This window comes from Leucoraja erinacea, chromosome 10 (genome assembly GCF_028641065.1).
Source record: "Leucoraja erinacea ecotype New England chromosome 10, Leri_hhj_1, whole genome shotgun sequence".
NCBI classification, from domain to species: Eukaryota; Metazoa; Chordata; class Chondrichthyes; order Rajiformes; family Rajidae; genus Leucoraja; species Leucoraja erinaceus.
The window spans coordinates 34,952,136-34,967,612 of NC_073386.1; the positions used below are offsets into that span (position 1 = coordinate 34,952,136).

Here is a 15,477-nt window from a genome sequence, read left to right on the forward strand (position 1 = left end):
ACTAAAAGTTATAGCCTTCATCCTGTATCCGCATCCTGTGGATGGCTTAGTCATACAGCATGTAAACAGGACCTTCGGCCCCAGTTGCCCACACCGACCGACGTGTCCCATTTACACTAGTTCCACCTGCCTATGTTTGGTCCATATCCCTCTAAACTTGTCCTATTTATGCACCTATCGAATTGTTTCTTAAATGTTGAGATTTCTTAAAAGTTACCCCTTGGATTCCTATTCCCCCTTCACTTTAAACCTATGTCCTCTGGTCCTCTATTCCCCTACTCTGGGCAAGAGACTCTGTGCGTTTACCTGATCTATTTATCTCATGATTTTATACACCTCGAGAAGATTTGCCCCTCATCCCCCTGCGCTCCAAGGAATATAGTCCATGCCTGCTCTACCTTTCCCTATAGCTCAGACCCTCAACTCCTGGCAACATCCTCTTAAATCTTCTCTGCACCCTTTGCAACGACAATATCTTACATATAACATGGTACCCAGAACTGAACACAATACTCCAAATGCAGCCTCACCAATGTCTTATATAATTGCAACATGACCTCGCAACTTCTGTACTTGATTGTTTGATTGTAATCATGCATAGTCTTTCTGCTGACTGAATTGCATGCAAGAAAAAAAAAAATGCTTTTCACTGTACCTCGGTAACGTAACAATATACTAAACAATTCAGCAACGCAAGATTCAGAGGCTTCATTTTACACATTTGTATTCGGATACAAGGCTTGCTATGATGGTTTCTATGCAGCACTAGGTGGTAGAACACAAAGTGCTGGAGTTACTCAGCGGCTCAGGCAGCATTTCTGAAAGCCTAGGATAGGTGACGATTTGCAATGGGATCTTCCAGCTACTCATAGGTTATAGGAGCAGAATTAGGCCATTCAGCCCATCAAGTCTACTCTTTGCAGAGTGGGGGGATTAGCACAGCTTTAGCAAGACAGCAGGTAGCTGGTGTAGGGTCCCGAATACAGCTCATTTAATTCAGCCCCCTCAACCTGGTGTTTAGAGAGGGGAGGGGCAGTTGTTTTAAATGACACGTGGAGGCTAAGCCTGCCCAGGGACGGCGTTTGATGCCATTTCACTGCTTCAGAGTCAATGAAGGATGAAATCCCACCATTTGTAAAGTGCCAGGACAATTAATTTGGTCCCCATCTTTGGAAAACTCTTTAAAGACGAATAGGATATTTGAGGGTTTTATTAGCCAGAATAGTCTTCTGAGGGAGCTGTTCTCAACCCTTTTATTCCAGGCACCAAATATGGAGCAGATTACACACCAAATGAAACAGTTTACCAAGGGTTTAGTTAAAACTGTTCCACTTGACCGACATGGCTCAGATCTTTCACCAAGCAGTTTCCTGTGCATCCTGATAAAACCCTTTCAATATTCATTCATGAAGCCAACTGGAAATCAAATGCCTTGTGATGCCCACACCAGCCTCTTCCTGGGTGCATGAATTAGCAGCTGCATTTTCAAACAATCTGCATGGTTCAAGAGTACTCTGGAGACACAAAAAACTGCAGATGCTAGAGAAACTTGCGCAAAACACAAAATGCTGGAGTAACCTAGCAGGTGAGGCAGCACCTGAGGAGGGAAATGGACAGGCAACATTTCGGGTCGGGACCCTTTTTCAGATTGAACTGTTTGGATGCAAGTCAGAAGAAGTGTGGCGAGCTGAAACGTCGCCTGTCCATTTCCTCCCCAGATGCTGCCAGATTGCCGAGTTCCTCCAAACACTTCATGTTTTCTTCAAAGGTGTTTAGTTGGCCCGGGAGCACTCTGCGTGACACTGTGGTATTTGAAGGTGTTCGACACTGATTGTACAATTACAGATTTTCCTTCCTTCACTACAGTGGTGGCACAGACGGACAGAAATGTGAGACACAGCAAGTCTGAAGAAGGGTCCCGACCCGAAACGTCACCAGCGGAGGAATCGGGAACAAGACCTGGAGTATTGCGTACAGTTTTGGTCTCCAAATCTGAGGAAGGACATTATTGCCATAGAGGGAGTGCAGAGACGGTTCACCAGACTGATTCCTGGGATGTCAGGACTGTCTTATGAAGAAGGACTGGATAGACTTGGTTTATACTCTCTAGAATTTAGAAGATTGAGAGGGGATCTTATAGAAACTTACAAAATTCTTAAGGGGTTGGACAGGCTAGATGCAGGAAGATTGTTCCCGATGTTGGGGAAGTCCAGGACAAGGGGTCACAGCTTAAGGATAAGGGGGAAATCCTTTAAAACCGAGATGCGAAGAACTTTTTTCACACAGAGAGTGGTGAATCTCTGGAACCCTCTGCCACAGAGGGTAGTTGAGGCCAGTCCATTGGCTATATTTAAGAGGGAGTTAGATGTGGCCCTTGTGGCTAAGGGGATCAGGGGGTATGGAGAGAAGGCAGGTACGGGATACTGAGTTGGATGATCAGCCATGATCATATTGAATGGTGGTGCAGGCTCGAAGGGCCGAATGGCCTACTCCTGCACCTAATTTCTATGTTTCTATGTTTCTAAGAGGGCATAGGTTTAAGGTGAAGGGGGAAAGATTTAATAGGAACCCGAGGGTAACTTTTTTTTTCCACACAATGGATGGTGGGTGTATGGAACGAGCGGCCAGAGGAGGTAGTTGAGGTAGGGACTATTGCAACGTTTAAGAAGCAATTGGACAGGTATATGACTAGGACACGTTTAGAGGAATATGGGCCAAAAGCAGGTCAGTGGGTCTAGGGTAGATGGGGCATGTTGGTTGGCAAGTTGGGCCGGAGCATTTCTCCACCCTGTATGACTCTATCTTTGTTCTCCAGAGATGCTGTCCGACCTGCTGAGTTACTCCAGCACATTGTGTCTGTTTTGGTAAACCAGCATCTGTAGTCCCTTGTGTCCATAATAACATCACCTGCTTGGCCATCCAGCCGACTCTTCCTCACCTGCCAGCCTGTTGTTGACATGATTGTGACGAGACCACAGCCACAGGACAGCCTGGTTGAAGCTGTTGACGCGGTCCATGGATTCCGCTGCCATGGCTTCAAAATGGCTGGCGCACACCCTGCATCCAAAGAAATGCTTGACGTACTGCCTCAAGGCATGCAGGACCTCCAGAGGATCAGTCTCAACACCTGGGGAGGTAGGGTTTCAGAAAGATTATCTCTGTTAGTATTAGAAGATTGGGAGCACTCACTTATTCCCATGGCTCCTCATTTAAAGGTCTAATTTCCCCTGTTTCCTGGTGCAAGTAGCCCACTCCCCCACCGTCCGATGGTCACTCTTCTGTTACTCTCTCATTCAACTATGGAAACCAAGCAGAGCTCATTTCAATGGAAACAACCTGAGAGACAGACAGACAGACAGACAGACAGACAGACAGACAGACAGACAGACAGACAGACACACACACACCTTCAGATTTAAGTTTAATTCAGAGATACTGCGTGAAAACAGGCTATTCAGCCCACACCGACCAATGATCACCCGTACACTAGTTCTATCCTACACAGAAGGGTCAATTTACAGAAGCCAATTAACCTGCAAAACTGCCGTCTTTGGAATATGAGGGGCCTATCGAGTCTTTGCCAGCTTGTAGAGCAACCCCATTCCTCATGGAAACAGGCCCTTTGGCCCACTGAGGCCTCTAGTGTGTACGGAGTGGACAAGAAAGTGGAATATCATAGAACTGGTGTGAACAGGTGATCAATGGACAGTGGCTGAAGGACCCATTTCCATACTGTATTTCTAAACTAAACTATTCTGATGAACCTGTCAGGGTGATAATCAATCCAACAATCACCTTCATCTTCAAAAGAAGAGATAGATGCTATTAAACAAAGAAATATGAAGTCTTACTTTGTCCTGCAAGTACCATTGATTCATTCTGCTTTGCAGCCTGCACTGTTAGGAGGTGGAACAGAGTCCATACGGAACAAGGGTATCCTCGGAAGTGTGGTCTACTGCCTTGGCAACCCACCCAACTCACTCTGTCAGGCAAGATGGCTCCAGATGTCTAGAAAGCAAAGCAAGCAAAGAATGAATGTGATCTGCACACGTTCAGAACATATACAATATATGGAACTGGTGCAATGCAATGTGGGAACTATATTCTGAACTCTATCTCCCTCTTTGCTTTACCTATTGTACACGAGTTTGACTTGATTCTATTTATGTTCATAAGTCTTAGGAGCAAAATTAGGCCCACCAAATTTACTCAAATTCAATTTATTCAATCATGGCTGGTCTTTCTTTCTTTCTCAACCCCATTCCCCTGCCCTCTCCCCATAGTTCTGTAGTTCACATCTGCACTTTTGTACTTCACTTCTGTACTTAAGTTGAGTTAAGTTTAGAGATACAGCATGGAAGCAGGCTTTTGGCCCACTGACCACTGGTCCTTCACACTAGTTCTATGTTATCCCACTTTCCCTACACATTAGGGGCAATTTACAAAGGCCAATTAACATCCAAACCCACGGGTCTTTTGGGATGTGAAGGGAAAATTCGGAGCACCCGGAGGAAACCCACGCCATCACAGGGAGAACTCCACACGGACAGCACTAGAAGTCTGGATTAAACCCAGATCCCTGGCGCTGTGAATGCCTGCCCTAATTGATGTATAGTATTACCTGATGTACACTTTCACTATAATATATCATGTATTGTACATAATACTGATCTGATAACAAAACATCCTTTTATTCTAAGGCAGTGCCCTCTGATCCTAGAATCTCCTGGAAAATTTTTCTCTGCATCCACTCTATCCAGGCTTTTCACTATTCCATGTTTCAATGAGGTGTACCCCCCCCCCCCCTCCCCCTTCCCTCATCCTTCTAAACTCCAGCAAGTTCAGGCCTAGTGTGTGGCCGATGAGCAATGAAATTCATACTCATACAAGGCCTCATAATGAAGGCAATATTGACATTTGAATAATCCATGCATGTATAATTTTTGTCACAAGTCCTCCTTGTGAGAATGCGTTTCACTTTCCAACCACTCTCTCTGTATCACAAGAGCAGATACGATCCATGGATGGGTAGCTTACTTCATTCTTGTTGTCCAGCACATCTGTAAGGGCACGAAAGGTGATGTTCTCTGTGCCAACATTTGCCAGCCAGGTGTCGGTGATCTGAAGCACCTTCATAATGAACGGTCGCCCAGGAAAGAGCTAGGGAGAAAAAAATAAAAAAAATCATAATTTTGTCAACAATTCAGAACAAGCATGTTTTTGCCTCGAGTTCTCAGCTTTATCCAATAAATAACAATGAAGAACATCCAGGCTGATCTTTCCAAAAAGAGAAGCCCTTATCACGGTTAAGAAGGAACTGTAGATGCTGGAGTAACTCAGCAGGTCAGGCAGCATCTCTGGAGAAAAAGGATGGGGTGACGTTTTGGGTCGGAACCCTTCTTCAAACTGAATTTGATGTCACTCCGCCACCACCCCTGGCTGCGCGTTTCAGGCACTCACTACCCTCCGTGTAAAATAAATTGCCCCGCATATCTCTTTTAAACTTTGCCCCTTTCTACCTTAAAGCTGCGTCTTCAGTATTTAAATTTTCTACCCTGGGAAAACCGCTCTGACTGTACCCCATCTGTGTCTCTCATTTTATTTGTTTCTATTGGGTCTCCTCTCAACCTCTGGCATTCCTGAGAAAACACTCCAAGTCTGTCCAGCTTTTTAGTTTAGTTTTGATTGTAGATGCAGCGTTGAAACAGGCCCTTCCGCCCGCTGGGTCCACGCCGACCATCGATGCCCCCCGTACAACTTACAATTTTTACCGAAGCCAATTAACATACAAAACCTGCTCGTCTTTGGAACGTGGGAGGAACTCAGAGCACTCGGAGGAAACCCACACGTTCACAGGGAGAGCGTACAAACTCCATATAGATAGCATCGGTACTCAGGATCAAACCCGTTTCTCTGGCACTGTGAGGCAGCAACTCTATCGCTGCACCACCATGCTGCCTTTTTCATTACAATGGATCTGATGATACAGGTATAAAAATAATCCTTTCAAACGGTACAAATACTGACTTTCAACATGATATTAAACACAATGTAATCTGTGCAATGACGAATCTTATAGAATATTTAGAGGACATAACTAGTAGCGTGGATAGGGGAGAACCAGTGGATGTGGTGTATCTGGACTTCCAGAAGGCTTTCGACATGGTCCCACATAAGAGATTAGTATACAAACTTAAAGCACACGGCATTGGGGGTTCAGTATTGATGTGGATAGAGAACTGGCTGGCAAACAGGAAGCAAAGAGTAGGAGTAAACGGGTCCTTTTCACAATGGCAGTCAGTGACTAGTGGGGTACTGCAAGGCTCAGTGCTGGGACCCCAGCTATTTACAATATATATTAATGATCTGGATGAGGGAATTGAAGGCAATATCTCCAAGTTTGCGGATGACACTAAGCTGGGGGGCAGTGTTAGCTGTGAAGAGGATGCTAGGAGACTGCAAGGTGACTTTGATAGGCTGGGTGAGTGGGCAAATGTTTGGCAGATGCAGTATAATGTGGATAAATGTGAGGTTATCCATTTTGGTGGCAAAAACGGGAAAGCAGACTATTATCTAAATGGTGGCCGATTGGGAAAGGGGGAGATGCAGCGAGACCTAGGTGTCATGGTACACCAGTCATTGAAGGTAGGCATGCAGGTGCAGCAGGCAGTAAAGAAAGCGAATGGTATGTTAGCTTTCATTGCAAAAGGATTTGAGTATAGGAGCAGGGAGGTACTACTGCAGTTGTACAGGGTCTTGGTGAGACCACACCTGGAGTATTGCGTACAGTTTTGGTCTCCAAATCTGAGGAAGGACATTATTGCCATAGAGGGAGTGCAGAGACGGTTCACCAGACTGATTCCTGGGATGGCAGGACTGTCTTATGAAGAAAGACTGATAGACTTGGTTTATACTCTCTAGAATTTAGAAGATTGAGAGGGGATCTTATAGAAATTTACAAAATTCTTAAGGGGTTGGACAGGCTAGATGCAGGAAGATTGTTCCCGATGTTAGGGAAGTCCAGGACAAGGGGTCACAGCTTAAGGATAAGGGGAAATCCTTTAAAACCGAGATGAGAAGAACTTTTTTCACACAGAGAGTGGTGAATCTCTGGAACTCTCTGCCACAGAGGGTAGTTGAGGCCAGTTCATTGGCTATATTTAAGAGGGAGTTAGATGTGGCCCTTGTGGCTAAGGGGATCAGAGGGTATGGAGAGAAGGCAGGTACGGGATACTGAGTTGGATGATCAGCCATGATCATATTGAATGGCGGTGCAGGCTCGAAGGGCCGAATGGCCTACTCCTGCACCTAATTTCTATGTTTCTATGTTTCTAATGTATGACTTCCTTTTCTTTTCATTGTCAAACTGAAGTTTTAATCTGTGGCTTGTAGGGATTTATTGGTGAGATGTATTGGACCTTCCAGAAGAGAGGGATCCTTCTATCCACTCCTTCAGGGGGCGTTTGCCTTGTCCTTTTAAACGGTTCACTTCACCAGCATACAAAACACATTAATCTCGGCCAATGTCCTTTGTGTAAACCAATGTAGGATAGAACTAGTGTACAAGTGATCGCTGGTCGGCATGGACTTGGTGGGTCGAAGGGCCCACTTCCAGGCTGCATCTCTAAACTAAACCAAACTAAACACTGATGGACCAACCTTAGTGAGAACAGCGATGAAGTGTTGCAATGCAGTAAGGGTGTCTCCCGATAGCTTCTGATGTTTCCCCACTTCCATCCTGAGGGAGTAGTAAAGTGCAGACTCTAGGTCACTCATGTACACTCTGGAGCTGCAGAGAGGAACACAGACAAAAATATATTAATATAGCAAAATCTTATTATGGCCCCAAAACAGGCTGCATCATCACCTCACCCGCGAAGGAATCAGTTCCCGCTCAACTTGGAGATAAGGGTGCAGCCGGAGATCATGAGAGTGTAGAGAGATGCAGCTGCTCATTAATAGTGGGAAGGGTGTTATCCATTTATAGTGGTGGAAGGGCGTACAGTTCAATTCTGCAACAGAGGGACGGATAAAGCTAAATCTTGTACTGAGAGAGGGACATAGTTACGTGTTGAGGGGGGGGGGAAAGCGAGGGGGGTAAGGGACCGGGTACTGTAAATTGCCCCTGGTGCGTAAGCAAATGGCTGAATCTGGGTTTGATGAGAATGTGGAGAGAATACAATGAGATATGTGTACAGCGAGCGTAAATGGGATGTTTGATGGTTGGCATAGATTTAGTCACACTGTATCGCACCAAAACAGGCCCTTTGGCCCACTGAGTCCATGCCAACCAGCAATCACTCATTCACACTAGCTCCATGCTTTCCCACTTCATCCACTCCCTACATACTGGGAGTGGATGACAGAACCAATTTAACTTACAAACCCGCCAGTCTTTGGGAAGTGGGAGGAAACTGGAGCATGCAAAGGAGACCCACGTGGTCACAGGGAGAACATCTGAATGCCGTACAGACAGCACCGCAGTCAGGATGAAACCTGGACACGGCAGGCCTGAGAGGGGGGAGAACCCAGCTTGTGGCCCCTGGTGGAAATGAGACTGTCCACCAGCTCCCTCTGGTGCTCAAAAAGAGCAGTACAGCACAGCCATTGCAATTGAAGAAGGGTCACAACCCAAATCCATGTTCTCTCGAGATGCTGCCTGGCCCTCTGAATGACTCTCGCACTCTATGTCCATTGTTAATTAATCTTCCCCACTAATGACCTCCACCGGCTACCCTCTATAATACTACAATTCTGTTTCTCCGCTCTCACCATCATTGACCATTGACAGTTCACTTCCCTAACATTCAGATGATGCAATGGTACAACTGGTAGAGACAACTGCCTCACAGCTCCAATAACCTGGGTTCAATCCTGACCTCTACTGCTGTTTCTGTTAAGTTTCTCCCTGGAACACCTTGGGTTTTGCTTAGAATGCTCTGGTCTACAAAAGTAAATTAGTAGATTACCCCTGGTTTCTATGTTTCTGTGTGTAAGTAAATGGCAGAATCTGGGCAAAGGGGGTTGACTGAATGAGAATGTGGGGAGAATAAAATGGGATTTATGTAGAGTGACAGTAAATTAGGTGTTTGATGACATGGATTTAGAGTCATAGAGCTTTACAGCACCAAACCAGACCCTTCGGCCCACCTTGACCATGTCGGCTAAATTGGCATATTGGGCGAGTCCCTTTTGCCAGCATTTGGTCAATAGCTCTGTAAATGTTTCCTATGCAACTGTATAACTCCTCCCCCTTCTGTCGAAATTGTACAACTTCTCCGCCTTCTGTCGTAACGGTACAACCCGTCCCCCTTCTGTCGTGGGGTAGACTGAGACTGACCCTCATGATCTTGTACACCTCAGTAAGGTCACCCCTCAGCCTCCATTTGGTGGGCTGAGGGACCCATTTCCATGCGGTATGACTACGATTCTGGAATTTCTCCCAGTGGGAACAGAATAAGGTGTGGGTTTGGTGTGGTTGGGGCAAATTGCTGAGAGGTAGCCACAGTAGTTCCCCATAACATTTGTTGGAAAGGCCTGACCTGTTGAAGTCTTTCCATGGCTCCATTGTGGCCTGGTCAGCCGAGTTGTTCACCATCAGCTTGTAAGCTCCTCGCGTCACTCCCGGCAGCCGGCGGAGGTAGTATGTGTAGAAGATGCGCGTCTCCATTTTCCTATGGTTCAAGATAAAGCCAACGTCACATGAAGAACATTTACCATCTCACCTCACCAGCCCGAGGGGCAGAAGCATTTAGTTTTGTCCCTTGTCTTCACCAGTACAAAGCAAGTCCTTTAGCTTGCAATGGGCCGTTCTCCGCTCTGTTCTGCTGGCAAAGTCCACCTGTCGATAGTAGTGCTGACAGAGATAAAAGGCTGCAGAGGTTGAAAATCTGAAATAAAAACTAGAGGTGCTGGACACACTCAGCAGGTTGGAGTGGAGTGGAATGAAGTGAATTGGTCTGGAAATGAATGGTAAGATATATAATGGAAACGGGTCCTATGGCCCACCGAGGCCACGCCGACCATCGATCACCCATTCATACTGGTTCTACGTTACCCCAGTTATGCATCCACTCCTTAGACACTGGGGGCAATTTACAGAGGGCCAATTAACCTACAAAATGGCATGTCTTTGCTCTGTGGATGGAAACTGGAGCACCCAGAGGAAACCCATGCGGTCACAGGGAGAACATGCAAACTCCACATTGACGGCACCAGAGGTCAGGATCGAACCCGGCTCTCTGGCGCTGTGAGTCAGCAACTCTGCCACCTGCGCCGCCCAATGGGGGCAGGTATTCTCACTGCATTTATAAATATTTGGAAGAGGCACTTGATTCACCAAGGCATAGCGGACCAAGCAACAAGCATTGGTATATGAGATCTGTATACATGGGCACTTCTTAGTCAACGTGTTCACAATGGGCCAAAGGGCCTGTTTCTAAGCTGTGTAACATATGACTCTATGACTACAGTATACTGATTTTTTTCTGGATCAATTATAAGACATGGAAGCAGACTTAGGCCATTCGACCCATCGATCTACTCTGTCATTCAATCATGGTTGATCGATTTTTTTCCTCTCAACAATATATTGCCCTCTCTCCGTAACCTTTGAAGACTTCACTAGTCAAGAACCTATCAATCTCCACTTTAAAAATACCCAATGACCTGACCTCCACAGCTGTCTTTGGCAATGAATTCCACAGATTCACCACCCTCTGGCTAAAGAAATTACTCCTTATCTCCTTTATCAAGGCACGTCCTTTTATTCTGAGACTGTGACCTCTGGTAGAAACGAACTGGAAGGAATGAAAAATGTTTAATTGGAACTGAGTGTGAGAAAGAGAACAAGTTTATAAAATAATAAAATGATAGGAAAAAAATAAAAGGAAAATGCAGGGAAATACAAGATGGTGAAAACAGGAAGTAGAGGTGAAAGAACCAGAGAGGAACAGATAAGTATAGGTGGAAAGGGTTAAGATGCAATGGGAGGAGGTAGATAGCTGGGTGGTCTTCAAGATTGCAAAGATGCAATGCTCAAACATGTCCCGGTCATAACTAATACGTGACCACGCTGCAAAACATACTGCTCTGTTACAGGGACCAGCTATCTATATGCCTCTTAAAGGCATATGCTGGGCTATGGATCTCTGCTCAACTGCGAGCAGATGATGGTTTTGTACTCAATCCCAAATAAGTTTCCCCTCCACTAGCTCTGCAGAAGGGCTGGCACTCTGATAATCATCAGCATTATCCAATTATCCTTGGCATCTGTGGCAGGAGACAGCGGAGAGGGAAACTACGGCCTGGGACCAGCTTACACTTGACTTTAGCTTCTTTGCACATACGTCCCTTTGGCTCTGATCAAACTCATCCTGGCAAGCCCCGTTTACCCCAACACTGCGCACTGGCCCCTGTGCTGCGCTACCACTCAGTTCTTTGGCATTAATCCTCCATTCACAAAGCAAACATCTCATCTGCTCGTCACTCAGCTCACCAATCGCACCAAGTTCCCTTATTCAGTCACCCTGGAAATCGCTATTGTTTTTATGCAACAGTCTGGAACATCCACAGTGGCTCAGCGGTAGAGTTGCTGCCTTACAGCGCCAGAGACCAGAGCTCGATCCTGACTGCAGGCGCTGACTGTATGGAGTTTGTATGTTCTCCCTGTAACCGTGTGGGATTTATCCGGGTGCTCCAGTTTCCTCCCACATTCCAAAGACATACAGATTTGTAGGTTAATCGGCTTGGACAAATTATAAACTGCCTCTGGTGGGTAGGATAGTGTTAGTGTAGGGGGATCATTGGTCGGCGCTGACTCGGTGGGCTGAAGGGCCTGTTTCCACGCTGTATCTCCAAGCTGAACTAAACCATGATCCCGTCTCTGACTCCCCCGTCTGGTGACCAGTGCAAATACCAATGGGGTCAATTCTGAGTGCAATTTTTTCCTGTTCTGCCCTGCTCCCTCCGATCAGCAGATGTCACTGCCAGCACAGGTGGTGGCCACAAGGCCAGCAACCTTCCATTGTACAGTCATCAATTCACAGAAAGCGTTTAAACACTGCAGTCGATTCTGCTGAGTGTTTTCGGTGCTAGCAATATACTGGCAACTTGTTAAACAGTTAGTAAGACACGGAATACTGCCGCTAGCCCTTTGCACCATCGGTTCCTGATTCCCCTGGGGCTGGCGTACAGCTGAGGGCAATGTTTTCTCCCCTTCGAGGTGGTGGTGAAATGCAGCCTGTTGTCAAACACATCCTGGCACCTGTCTCCTTGGGAGATTTGGCCAAGGGGATTAACAGAGCAGTAAGTTTTGCAGCGTGGTCACGTATTAGTTATGACCGGGACATGTTTGAACACTGCAACTTTGAAATCTTGAAGACCACCCACTATCTACACAGGGACCAGCTATCTATATGCCTCTTAAAGGCATATGCTGGGCTATGGATCTCCGCTCAACTGTGTGCGGATGATGGTTTCGTACTCAATCCCAAATAAGTTTCCACTCCACTAGCTCTGCAGAAGGGCTGGCACTCTGATAATCATCAGCACTATCCAATTATCCCTGACATCTGTGGCAGTAGACAGCAGAGAGGGAAACTACAGCCTGGGACCAGCTTACACTTGACTTTAGCTTCTTTGCACATACGTCCCTTTGGCTCTGATCAAATTCACCCTGACAAGCCCCGTTTACCTCAACACTGCGCATTGGCCCACTGGTCCCTGTGCTGCCCTACCGCTTAGCTCTTTAGCATTAATCCTACTCCCATTCCTACTCCCAGAATGAGGCCAAGACGATTAGAGATAGACACAAAATTCAGGAGTAACTCAGCGGGACCGGCAGCATCTCTGGAGAGAAGCAATGGGTGATGTTTCGGTTCATGAGATTGATCCCTGGGATGGCGGGACTGTCATATGAGGAGAGATTGAAAAGACTGGGATTGTATTCACTGGAGTTTAGAAGGATGAGGGGGGATCTTATAGAAACATATAAAATTATAAAAGGACTGGACAAGCTAGATGCAGGAAAAATGTTCCCAATGTTGGGCGAGTCCAGAACCAGGGGCCACAGCCTTAGAATAAAGGAGAGGCCATTTAAGACTGTGGTGAGAAAAACTTTTTCACCCAGAGAGTTGTGAATTTGTGGAATTCCCTGCCACAGATGGCAGTGGAGGCCAAATCACCGAATGGATTTAAGAGAGAGTTAGATAGAGCTCTAGGGGCTAGTGGAATCGATGGGGAGAAGGCAGGCACGGGTTATTGTTTGGGGCCAATCAGCCATGATCGCAATGAATGGCGGTGCTGCCGTTCCCGCTGAGTTACTCCTGCATTTTGAGTCTATCTTCAAATGACGTCACGCGCTCCAGCCGGCTGTGCGGACACATGATGACGCACCCGACAGTCACTACCGGCCTGTCGCGTAAATGACGGCCAAGTGGGACAGGCCCTTTAATGGTCGCAGGTTTTCAAGGACAATGACATACAGAGCATGTTCTGTGTTTATGACAGTAGAGTTATACATACACGGAGATCGCTTGGTGCGTGTTATCTTTGAAGTACAGGTAGAGAGATGGAAGTGTGTGTACACCCAACAGCTGCATGAGGCTCTCTTCACTTGGCAAGACCCTTCGCACGGCAATGCTCTCAAACTGCAGCATGTCCAAGGTCACCTGTGGGGGCAAGCAGACATCAGTCAGAAGCTTAGATAGACACAAAGTGCTGGAGTAACTCAGCGGGTCAGGCATCATTTCTAGAGAACATGAATTGCAACTCCCTTTAAGCTTTGGTGGTACCAAGCTATCAGGTTTTCCAAACCTGTGGGTGTTACTTCGTTTAACACCCAAATGCAATTAAATTCTGTTTTTGTCCCCCCCAACATCTTAGTTAAATTGGAGTGCGAAATATACCTCTGGTGAGTTTGAAGGGAGAACGAAATAGAATGTAGGACACTTCTTCAGAGTGAGGAAGGGTCCCGGCCCAAAACGCCACCCATCCTTTTTCTCCAGAGATGCTGCCTGACCGACTGAGCTATGCCAGCATTTTGTGTCGGTCTTGGGAAATAGAATGCAGCAAGTTTCAACATGTCTGTCTGGAGATGCAGCATTGAAACAGGCCCTTCGGCCCACTTTTTTCACAGTCCCAGAGCATGCTGTCTGTGTTTTTATGTAGTTTTTGTTATTTTATGTTGGGGTGTGTGTGTGGGGGGGGCGGGGGTGGGGTGGGAGGGGGGGGGGGCTTTTTGAATGCCTGGAGCATTTTTTCTCGTGTCGGGTCTTGGGCCGCAAATAGAATGCAGCAAGTTTCAACATGTCTGTCTGGAGATGCAGCATTGAAACAGGCCCTTCGGCCCACCATGTTCGTGCCGACCATCGATCACCTATTTATTCACAGTAGTTCTGGTATCCCACTTTCACATCCACTCCCTACACATTTGGGACAATTTACAGTGGCCAATTAATCTACTTTGATCGACTAGCTGCCCCAATATTTAAATACAAATCACAATTAACATAAAATATTTAAGTATTCTGCTTCTCCGGTGACATTGGAGCTTTATTCATGCAGATGTCAGGGTTCCATCACATCCCTGACCAGCGACTTGTGGAAGATGGAAAGGTTTGGATGAGCCAAGTGGTGAATCATTCACCACAAGATACACAGCACAATCTGCCCCAAGGCCAAGGTACACATGTGAATGCTCTGGGTAGGTTTTGACTGGCGTACTCAGGTGACATGGGGAAAGAACACTCTCAGCAATGTGAGAAGGGTCATCTGTCCATTTCCCTCCAACAATTCTGCCTGACCCTCTGAATCCCTCCACAGCTTTGTTTATTGCTGTAGATTCCAGCATCTGCAGTCCATTGTGTCTCCATTTTACTGCCCCATTGCAACATTTCCTCAAAGTAAACCTACTCTGAACTTTGGATTCAGCGTAGAAACAGGTCCTTCAGCCCACTGAGTCTATGCCAGCTAGCAAAAGCCCTGTATACCGGCACCATCCTACACACTAGGGATAGTTTACAATGTACAGAAGCCAGTTACCTAACAATCTGTACGTCTTTGGAGTGTGGGAGGAAACCAGAGCACCCAGAGAAAACCCACACAGGCGCGGGCAGAACGGACAAACTCCGTACAGACAGCACTCGTAATCAGGATCGAACCCATCCCTGACATTGTAAGGCAGCAAATCTACCGCTGCGCCATTGTGCTTCCCTAAGTTAATCAGTCTTAAGAAGAGTCCCGACCCAAAAACAATCGATATCGGAGCAGACGCGATGGGACAAAGGGCGCAATTCTGCTCCTATGTCTTATGGTCTGTTCCCATCTGTGACCACTCTTCCAATAGCTAAACTCCTGAATTTCTTTCTCCCGAATTCTTCCCCACCTCCCTTGCATCTTCATGTGGTTGTATCATCATACAGAAAAATGCTGCTGTTCCATTTCTCCTCATCCGGAGTGATAGTAGGTTAACGTGCT

At 46.5% G+C, this 15,477-nt stretch overlaps 1 protein-coding gene across 1 annotated transcript in view; it reads right to left on the bottom strand.

The window, feature by feature from the left end:
* The window catches only part of qsox1 (quiescin Q6 sulfhydryl oxidase 1), a 53,735-nt gene that overhangs the window by 4,824 nt on the left and 33,434 nt on the right, over positions 1–15,477 (bottom strand). Inside the window, exons 6-11 of the mRNA XM_055641952.1 lie at positions 13,525–13,670; positions 9,543–9,674; positions 7,660–7,789; positions 5,038–5,160; positions 3,852–4,008; positions 2,939–3,127 (exon numbers count right to left, since the gene is read on the bottom strand). Of these exons, the coding sequence (XP_055497927.1) occupies positions 2,939–3,127; positions 3,852–4,008; positions 5,038–5,160; positions 7,660–7,789; positions 9,543–9,674; positions 13,525–13,670 (877 nt within the window). The remainder of the gene's footprint in view (positions 1–2,938; positions 3,128–3,851; positions 4,009–5,037; positions 5,161–7,659; positions 7,790–9,542; positions 9,675–13,524; positions 13,671–15,477) is intronic.